The sequence below is a fragment of the Erythranthe guttata genome, chromosome 8 (assembly GCF_056151865.1).
Source record: "Erythranthe guttata isolate IM_541 chromosome 8, IM_541, whole genome shotgun sequence".
NCBI lineage: Eukaryota > Viridiplantae > Streptophyta > Magnoliopsida > Lamiales > Phrymaceae > Erythranthe > Erythranthe guttata.
This window is the reverse complement of record NC_142540.1, coordinates 515,016-525,064: the sequence shown is the minus strand read 5'-3', so window position 1 is coordinate 525,064 and position 10,049 is coordinate 515,016. Positions and strand designations below refer to the sequence as shown.

General features: G+C 36.2%; 2 protein-coding genes across 3 annotated transcripts; both read right to left on the bottom strand.

The window, feature by feature from the left end:
* On the bottom strand, positions 1-1,468 carry LOC105970703 (uncharacterized). The gene has a single exon (XM_012995538.2). The coding sequence runs from the start codon at positions 979-981 to the stop codon at positions 154-156; it is 828 nt and encodes a 275-aa protein (XP_012850992.2). The 5' UTR covers positions 982-1,468; the 3' UTR covers positions 1-153.
* Positions 1,469-3,145: 1,677 nt separating this feature from the next.
* On the bottom strand, positions 3,146-9,618 carry LOC105969345 (ATPase E1-E2 type family protein / haloacid dehalogenase-like hydrolase family protein). Of its 2 annotated transcripts, none has more exons than XR_016033031.1 (11): positions 8,632-9,572; positions 6,646-7,985; positions 6,125-6,235; positions 5,731-6,007; positions 5,564-5,652; positions 5,368-5,476; positions 5,088-5,297; positions 4,822-4,939; positions 4,558-4,656; positions 4,222-4,413; positions 3,146-3,934 (listed from the first exon to the last, which is right to left on the bottom strand). XR_016033031.1 is itself a non-coding variant. In XM_012994106.2 (11 exons), exons 1-11 carry the CDS (start codon positions 9,022-9,024, stop codon positions 3,353-3,355), a joined length of 3,528 nt encoding a protein of 1,175 aa, XP_012849560.2. In that variant the 5' UTR covers positions 9,025-9,618; the 3' UTR covers positions 3,146-3,352. The 2 variants fall into 2 exon arrangements, 1 of the variants encoding a protein (XP_012849560.2); XM_012994106.2 differs by having other exon boundaries at positions 4,814-4,939; positions 8,632-9,618.
* Positions 9,619-10,049: the final 431 nt, after the last annotated feature.

Sequence of the window (10,049 nt, the reverse complement as noted above, 5' to 3'; positions counted from 1 at the left end):
TTAAAAAGCATTTGCAATGTATTATAATAATCATTTAATAATCACCATACAAGTACAATCCCGGGTAATTGTTGGCAAGCATATACAATTTTGATATGAAAAAATAGATAATAGAAAAAACAAAAATAATTCACAGGTATTAATCCAGAGTTTCTAGAAGTGTGGGTAACTTTTACCGGAGCTGTTCACATTGAAATTGACATTGACGAAAAACCCAACGAGGTCTTGCCTGTAGGGTAGATACGATTTCTTCCTATCCACTTCCTTCACCGCTCTGTTCCGTACATACAGCGCTTCGTGCGCCGATGATAGCGATCCCCCCGTCCTCACGGCGGCGGAGCCGCCTCCGCCTACCTTCGCCTTCGCTTTTTTTGGAATTTCCGGAGGTAATTTTTCCTCCCGATTTTTCGGAGTCAAAAAGACGAAACTGTCCTTTCCTTCACTATTGCTCCGCCGCAGCAAATCGCGAAACTTCCACCGCTTCGATGCAGATCCGGTGGATTTGCTTTTCTTACAATGGCTAGGCGACGGCTGTTCCGCTGCTTTCGGCCGCCATACGCAGTACGTACCGGCCGGAACACTCTCCAATTCATCGGCTTCCGACGACGAGCACGACTGAGGATCATCACCGTCGCGATCCTCAATAAAAAGCTTACCCAGCGGAACGGCGATTCTCGATTCCAATCGACTATTTCCGCCGTCGTTGCAGAGCAGAAGATCACGGTTGAATACCGGAAAAATCGGTCCGATTCGGCCGTCGCCGGCGAAATCCTCGGCTGAAACCTCCTTACCCTCGCTTACCAAAGTGAACTCAAAATCTCCGTCGTCGTAGCTGTCTTCTCCGTGTGCGGCGTCGTTTGTGTTCTCCTCCGCCGCCACTTCACCGGCGATTTCCGCTAATCTGTCTGATGAATAGCTGTTAAAGCTAGGGCACGCGTATATATCTTCTTTGGTGTTGTCCATTTTACAAATCTCATCCATAAATAGTTATATATATGTATATGTTTGTATGTATATGCTGAGAGAGAAAAAAAAAAACAGAGGAAAGTAGGAGAGAGGTGAGGAAGGAGATAAAGGGGTTTGTTGGAGCTTTATATACGCGGGGGCTCTGGAATTTCCAAAGGAAATTAGGAGGGAATACCAAATAAAAAATTAATTGACAAAAGTTCTTTTAGTTAAAAAAATCTTAATATATATTTAATTATAATAAATAATAATCAAATGTAAATGTAGATTTCGTCAAGATAAATCAGAACCTTCTCAAAAAAATTAAAAAAATAAATTAATAAACTCAGAAATAGACATTTCCTATTAGATTTGTCTTCTTTGAATTAAATTAGCATTTAAATTATTAAAAGGAAATATTCAATGTACCAACTTCTCCTTGAATAACTTTACTTTCACATAGCTGTTACAATTTCATTGGTTTTTATACGTCTGTTCACTTACCTATTCAAGTGCATTTAATATATTCATTTCTGTTAAAATTAATTAAAACAAAATAAGTGGACGAAAATAAAATTATGAATATCACTCAATTAAAATAAGGAGAACGACATATTGCATGATTCAACTACACGGAACAAAATTATATATCTAACTAAATATTTAAACTTATTTATTACAGTATTAGTTATTTCATATGAAATCATGAATTAGCTATTAACCCGGATTAAATTTTATATAACACATTATACTAACACGATTTTTACTGAAAATAAATCAGATTTTCTCAAATTTGGTGGAAAAGAAAATCATTTTAAATAAGTAAAAGAAAAGGAGATCTGGAAGCATGGGAGATACAGTAATGGTTGATGGCTAGGTCAAACGACTGAAGCGGTTAGTTTACACGTGGATTTCTAGAAGGAGATCTTAAAATGCTATTAGGCGCCAAACTCCTAGTCTATGCCACGTGGATAACCGGACAAATTCTATACATATATATTAAAAAAAAATAGAATAGATAATAACTAAATGAAACTGTTACTTTTTTTAACAGAAAATAAGTTTATTAAGCCTTTTATGTTGAACATTTTTAACATTTGAACATGTGAAATCGTATAAAGAAAAGTTGAAATGCTATGAAAGCTACGAAAGACGCCGATATAATAAAAAGTTGGCAAATTAACTAACACTATTGATGTGAAAATCCATAGAAAGCCTCTCACTTTTCGGCTTAATCAAATCTACATATTTAAGCTCATTGATAAATTTAATCGTCGCTTTAATATGCCCATTAATTATTCTGCAGGGTCACTAGAGAGGGTATAAATAATTAAGCCAATGGAAAATTTGCTGGACTTGTAACACATGGTTAGTCTAGTGTAGTTTACGTCTCTCTCATATAATTTGCAAAGTATTTTACGAGAATGTAAGATTGCTCGGTAAATCTATATGATTGGCTGCGAATTACTTCATTAAAGAAAAGGAAAAAAAAAGTATTACTCCATGACGAAAGGAATAGGAGTGTCAAACATCTTGCAAACAAAAAGCCTAAGGTTGGGGGACAATAACCACGATCAGGTATATATAATTCATAACTTGTTTGACAGGCAACGCAATTAAATAAAATAAAATAAAATAAAAATAACACTAAGGTACTTAAATTATTAATTCAATAAAGAAAAAGGAGCATTCTGTCGGGAACTCACCGAACTTGAAGGACAGTGACTCAAGAGCCAGCCGGCAATAAAATAATAATGAAAAAAGAATCTTTATTTTCGTTTTATTTGTTCATTTTCCCACAATTTCACTAACGTGTATGTAACAATAAGTATAACTAACATAAATAAAAACTCATATTTTTAAATTAGTACTATAAAATTGTACGCGCTAGACAATAATAGTTCATGTTATGCACTGCACCATTTTGATTATTCATCTATGTAGAACACATGAAAAATATATAATCACCAGCCAATTAGTCAACACTTCATTTTTATTTCTTCTTTACCTAATCATTATGCAGGGAACAAGTAGTTTCTTCATAATAAATAAACACAAAAGACTTTGTAGAGTACTTACATAAGCAAGATCTTATATATATATATATATATATATATATATATATATATATATATATATATATATATATATATATATATATATATATATATATATATCAAAGGTGACAGAGTCCATTGTGTTTGACGAAGCAAGAAAAATCATAAACAAAAGAAACTTATGATTCCTAGCTCATCTATAACAAGTATACATTTTCATATCTTGAAGATGATGACACTATAACCTTATATACAGACAAACATGTCACATTATCAGTAAAATGCATGGACTCAACATCACATTAAACAATCCGCTAAATTTCTCAAGAGTCAACGTACGAATATATATACTATTTACTTAGTAATGAATCTTCCTCTATCAACTTACCTGTTTTCTTGGACAAGTCTCTAGAAGTTTCCAACTCCGAGCTCGAAAGACGTCGTCTTTGAATGACGTCATGGATCATAGGATTGAACTCGGTCTGAAAAGCCCTGTACAGAAAGTACGGTAATAGAGAGGATAATACGACAACGAGTGTTCCCAGCCAATAGAAAGGACTCGGTGCGCAGGCTTCGACGAGGACCTGATAAGCCGTTGTGGATGTTGTAGGCGAGATTGCTCCGTATATAACTAAAAAAGCGTACCAGAATGCAATGCTGCCCCATATGAAGAAGTGTTGGATCCAAGTGAAGTAGTTGATTGAAACTGCCATCTGGCAGTTGACTGTCCAAATAATGCAAGTGTACATCATAACGCCGAGCACTTCGAAGTCAACGACCTGGCCGTCTTTACGGAAGGATTGGTGCAGGACGGAGTTGGTTGTGAAAAAGAAAATGATCATTGAACTAATTACGCCGTTTAGCATCCAGCCAATAATGCGTGGCCAGCTGAAGAGAACGTCTTGAACTCCCTCTTGATATAACATGGGATACTGTTAAAAAAAAAAAGTGTGCAAATTGGAATCATTTTCGTTCCTAATTAATTCCGCATAGATCAGATATAGAAGATCTAGGCCTCGTTTGGTTGGTAATATAAGTCATGATCAATTAAATAATTAGTTCTTATTTGATGTTAGGTTGTGCAATAACTTTTCAAGCTTATTGGGGGTCAGCTTCCCTAGTTCAATTATACAATTGGGTTTTCATAAGATTGCATAGTCATATTTTGGGAACCAAACGAGGCCTTGTAGTATGGAAATGTTATTATTTTTATTTTTACCTTCAAGCAAAATCGTGCAGAAACGTCTTGATCAAAGACACCAAGAGCAATGACGGGGAGTGAAGTAAAGAAAACGTTGTAGAATGACATGTACCAATCGTTGTAAGCTGGTTGACCAGAGAAGGAAGCATGAGCCTCGAACCAGAATAGAGTGAACCCAAATGCAATGTTCTTGTAAAAGAAATAACATATCTGCAGTGACAGCATGAGAAGAGACACCAAAACCATGAGTTGGTATAGATTGATTAAGTTTAAGTGCTTAACTCTTATAACCTAGATTTTGACACAATTGGATTTAAAATACAAATTTATGCATTAGAAAAAAAAATTCAATACCATCATGGATATTCGTCTGTAGCACCAATGGCCATGAACCAACAAAAGTCGTTCGAGGAACCGGAACTGAGCTATCGAAAAGTCACTTGACATTGCAGCCTAAATTTGAAATACCCAGAAAATACAATATTGGGAAACAGTAAGCTATAGAAAAGTTAAAATGTGATATTGCATGACAAACTAGCGTCTAATAGTTCATATAAGAGAGAAAATAAAAGAAGGTAAATATTGACATAAAACAGAGTATTGAGATTACCTGCATACCTTCAACGCCGCTGATGCCAACCCCAATATCAGCTTCTTGAAGCATGCCTACATCATTCGCCCCGTCACCAATTGCTAGTGTCGTCCTTCCCCTACCCTTTTTAACCAATCTTGTAACCTGAATATCTTCAACAGTGCCACCCCATTATTTTGCTTCCAATAATTCTTCAATTCCATAAGAATAAAGGAAAATATATGGAATGTATAATGTATATCCATAATGTGTGGGGGTGTGTGTTTAAAGGAAGTGTAATGATAACACGTACAAGAGCTTTCTGTTTGGGTGTGGAGCGGCAGCATATAACAGATGCACAATTAATTGCAAGATCCAGAAATGAATCTTCCTGATTCTTGCTCAGAGCGTAAGATAGTGACTTGCCATCAATTATCAAACCAAAGGAAATGGAATTCCCTTCACATGAGCTCAGTTGCAATTTTCCTTCTCTGATTTGATTTGCAATGCTTGCACTCGAAGCCTAATATGGCCAGACCCATTAAGAAAATGTAATTTTATAATTGAGAGTTTTGGAGATATAAGACCTGTACCTTCGCAACAGCCTTCTTTTCTCCTCGTTTTTCTAGGTCGTTAATTTCTGGAGAGTCTAAAGTGATCACAATTTTCTTCATATCATCTCTCAATAAGCTACAAGCATACCTACAGAAAACATAGTACTACATAATCGCATGATAGTACTAAAACGAAACAGCAAATTTAAAAAGTGAACAAGTTAGTTACTCTTACCCGATATTTATTGCTGTTTCCATCTTATCGCCTGTTATAACCCAAATTTTAATTCCAGCATTTTCAAGCTTGTTAATACATTCAGGGACCTGTAAAGCACATAAAAGAAACCATCAAGAATGGATTCCATTTAAATTCCAAATGTAAAATGCAAGTTCGAGATTGACCCCTTTTTGCAGTTTGTCTTCAACAGCTGTAGCACCAAGTAGGATCAAGTCCTTTTCAATTTTATCAGCAGCTGCCTCAACCAATGCATCTCTATCAGCACTAACTGATGTCTGTGCCTTCATAAACTCCTCTTCCCATGACCTAAACTCTTCTTTACTGATCCCGCGATATGCGACTACTAAAGTTCGTAAACCTGCTTCAGAATATCTTTTGATATGGTCCATTGTTATAGCCTCAAAATCTTGTGCATCGTTTGAGAGCCTTTCGAACATTACACTGCATGACAATACAGAAAATACAACCAAATAAAGTAAGCAAAGACTCGTGTTGATGTCTTAATTAAAGCAAGACTAAAAGAAACTTCCATCAGATCAGTATTTTAGAGAGAGAAACCTGTCCGCGCCCTTGCACAGGAGCAACAACTGGTTTTCATCATTCTCTACAATCACAGACATTCTTTTTCGAGCACTACTGAACTCCAAGACATGAAGAAGCGTAAATGATCTGGAGAAAGTGACATCTCATCAGTGGCTGAGCAAGCATTTGTCTTTGTGTTTGTGACGGCCAAATATGCAATAATTTGTGTGTGTGTGCGTGGGTGTGTTTGAGAGGGAGGAAAATACCACATTACTAAAAAATGAAAAATCTCTGTATAACTATTAGGTTTTTGAGAAGCCGTGTGTGAGGCCATGGTACCCCGTAAACTTATGCATCTCATACTTGTTACAATTCATAGGTCACTTATACTAGAATTGGGGCACTTGCAAATACAAACAATCTCATTCTTATAAATGCAATACCATTTATAAATATTTCTATTAGTCAGAACTGCTAATCATAACTCCAAGTTCCAAGAAAAGACGACAAAGAATATCCAGAAGAAATATGTAAATGAAGATTCAAAGAGACTGCACCTGTCAATTTTTCTGCCACTCGTATGATCTATTTCATGCAAAGAGATGCTAGTTTGTGTTCGTTTAAAGAACTCAAATCCAAGCTCCCTGGCAGCAATGACAAACGCAGCTTCATCTGGTGACTCAGCTTCGTATGCAATTTCACCTGTTTCTTGATTGACCTCTGGAATGGCTGTATGGCAAAGTGCCAACACTCTAAAGAAATTCTGAATTGTATCTGCATTAGGCTCATTTACCCATTGACCATTCATAATTCGGTCATCGTTGAAGTTGAAACCTTTTATCGATTTTCCCTGTAAATCAGCTGATGTATTTCCATCATCATGGGCTACAACATCCCCTTTTCTCTTTGCAAGTGCTCTCTCCACTTCTGTCATACCACGACCATAAGCTACACCAGCTACTGAGCATTTGACAAAATCCATGGAGTTACATGTCAAAGTACCAGTTTTATCAGATAAAATAGTATCAACTTGACCAAGTTCCTCGTTCAGATTCGAAGTCCTTGCATGAGCTGGCCTATCTGTTTCCTCATAATACATATCTGGATCTTGATTTATGAATACGCTTTGTAAAACTTTCACTAGCTCAATAGATACATAAAGGGATATAGGAATCAGATATCCATACAACAAAAGCCCGGTCAAGAAATGAAACAATGCTGCCAATGCTGATCTATCTGGGTCGTAAAAGACAGTTGTACGGTCTGGTCGGAGATACCACCTCTTTACATTTCTATCACGGTCTATATCTTTCTCGGTATTGATTCCAAAGAAGAAAGATCCAATAAAAGATACAGAAATCAACACACTAAAGAGAATATATATTATTTTATCCATTTTTCTCTCAATCTTGCTCCTCTTAGAAGGAGGATCTGTAGCATTCTGCATAACTTTAGTCTCGTGACCAGTAAAAACAACCACGCCATAGACATGCTCGGTATTTCTTAACTTGGAATCTCGTAGGAGAAGCTGTTGCAGAGAAATGGGATACTGTTGACCATCATAGTACAGAGTTCCAACAAAAGTATAAAGGTCGTCGTTTGGGTCTTCGCACTTGATAACTGCCTTAAATTGCTGAAAGGAATTATCCTCGTGAAGGGAAGATGTAAAATCTAAAGCATGCTTCACCTTTAGATTAGTCTCTCCATCTAGATTTGTTGTTTCAACATAACAAATGCCATCATCATAGCTCGATGAGAGAAGCAGAAGATCTGCAGGAAAATATTCGTCCTTATGAACTTTTACAAGATCGCCGACCCTTAACTTTTTCCATCTCGTATCTTGAAATTTATGATTTCTATCATAAACTTTAACCTTGCGATTATTGGCCTCTACATCCTGAAAAAGAATTTATGAAGTCAGAATTTATTATACGGATTAAGTTAAAACTACAAAATTGGAAGAAGAACAGAAGAAAATGAGACAAACTCAAGAACTGAAACAACTTATCTAGCAACCACTCTTGTGGCAGTTTTTCCTGGAAAACAGAAATCAAAGATAGAAAGATTCCAGTTCTAAAGAATATGCACGATGCACTGTTAAATGGATCACCAATAACATTACCTTCTTATGTGTGCCTATGAACGAAGAACTGGGCAAGTGCACTTAACATTATAATTCAAAATCATTAAGGACCTTTTTCATATATAAATAGGCATACGAAAATTGTGGGGAGGCAATAGCCTCTGAAATTATATACTGCTAAGTGAAGATAACAAGCATACTTCCCCTTTAACCAAAGGTTCAATATGACCAATTATGTTTCTTAATTTGAGGCTACTTTCATATCCGGGAATTCTATCATTTTCCTTTTTTTCTATAATTCCCCTTTAACCAAAGGTTCAACATGACCAACTATGTTTCTTAATTAGAGGCTAATTTCATATTCGGGAATTCCAAATGAGGAATAAAAGGATCATAAAGAAACAGAAAGAAGCAACAAAAAATGTAACCAGATAATTAAAAGAAGCAATTAAAGATAAACCTGCTTCATACGCCTCCAATCTTCGAGCGCTTCCTTAGCCATCGTAGCTCCAATCACCAGAACTAAAGGCCCGAGAATACTAGAGGCGGAATATGGTGCGAGCGGACTAAACGATACACAAGCTACCACAAGGAAATAGATATTTGCAACTCTCCTAAATTGCTCAAACAACGATTTAGGGAAGAAATTAATTGCATTGTACTTGGTAGTCGAGACATAATTACGCCGGTACCTAAGCGCAATCTGCTCCGCACTATCAGGATCATTACAGTAAACAACCCTCGAATAACCCTTCTGCCCAATTTGACTATGTTCATCTCTAGACGAAGACCTAAAACACGAAAACGAATACAGCCTACTGAAACGAATTTCTTTTTTCCTACGACCAGTCATTTTTCCCTTTAATCACAATTCACAAATGCTTCAATGAACTAAAGCATCACCTCTTCAATCAATCAACACAACAAACAGAGCAATTAATCTACATTAACCACAGTAATTAACAGATAATCACAACACTAATAATCCGTAACAATCACTTGCAAAATGCAGTAAATTAAATCATCTGATCCGAAAGGGGGAAATAGTTTACTCAAAAAATTAAACTAAACTGAGCTGTAACGAAAACCTCACGGAGCCCTAAAACTCAAGTTTCTTCCGCCGGAGAAATTCTTTACTTCGGTAGCAAGTTCCAGAGATTTCTTCCTTCAGCCATTGCCTTCCAGGCACGAGCTCTCACATACATACACACATACAACTGTGTGTGTGTGTGCATACACGTTACAGTAGGTGAGAGAGAAATATATTAGAGCTTTTTGTTTTTTTGGTTTGTTGCGAGTAATGTAGAGAGAGAAAAGGTGGGAGTTTGGAGTGGTTGTTCAGCTACTTTGTAACTTCGTATGACTATTTTTTTTCGTTTATCCGTTTTCAAATATGAAAGCAACAACGGGAGAGGGAACAGTGTTCAATTTGTTTCGTTTATTTAATGGGTAAATTACAAACACCCCCCTGAGGTATGACCAAATTACAAAAACACCCCTCTTGTTTGGATAATTACAACCACCCCCCTCAACTCATCAAATTTAGTGGAATCTTCGAGATCATATGGAATATTATCACTTTTGTATCCGTTTTATCCCATTCAAACTCTACATTATGTAGCAAGATGACCATAATATGTGATTTTTAGCTTGTATATATCAGTTTGTGGTGCATCGGAAACTGTATTTTTTACACAAAGAGTACAAACTAGAGCACATTTCATGGAATCTAGATGACTATGTTGAATTTGGCACCATAAAGGTAAGAAAAAATCATAGTTGAGGGGGTAGATGTAATTATCCAAATAAGAGGGGTTTTTTTTGTAATTTAACCATACCTCAGGGGGGTGTTTGTAATTTACCCTTATTTAATTAATG

What these genes read in the sequence shown, in the direction of transcription:
- LOC105970703 (XM_012995538.2), bottom strand. Translation starts at nt 981, where the DNA reads ATGGATGAGATTTGTAAAATGGACAACACCAAAGAAGATATATACGCG.
- LOC105969345 (XM_012994106.2), bottom strand. Translation starts at nt 9,024, where the DNA reads ATGACTGGTCGTAGGAAAAAAGAAATTCGTTTCAGTAGGCTGTATTCG. An exon ending in AAAAGAAGGCTGTTGCGAAG is followed by an intron (nt 5,298 to 5,367) that starts GTACAGGTCTTA and finishes TGGCCATATTAG; the next exon opens with GCTTCGAGTGCAAGCATTGC. An exon ending in CACCCAAACAGAAAGCTCTT is followed by an intron (nt 4,940 to 5,087) that starts GTACGTGTTATC and finishes GAAGATATTCAG; the next exon opens with GTTACAAGATTGGTTAAAAA.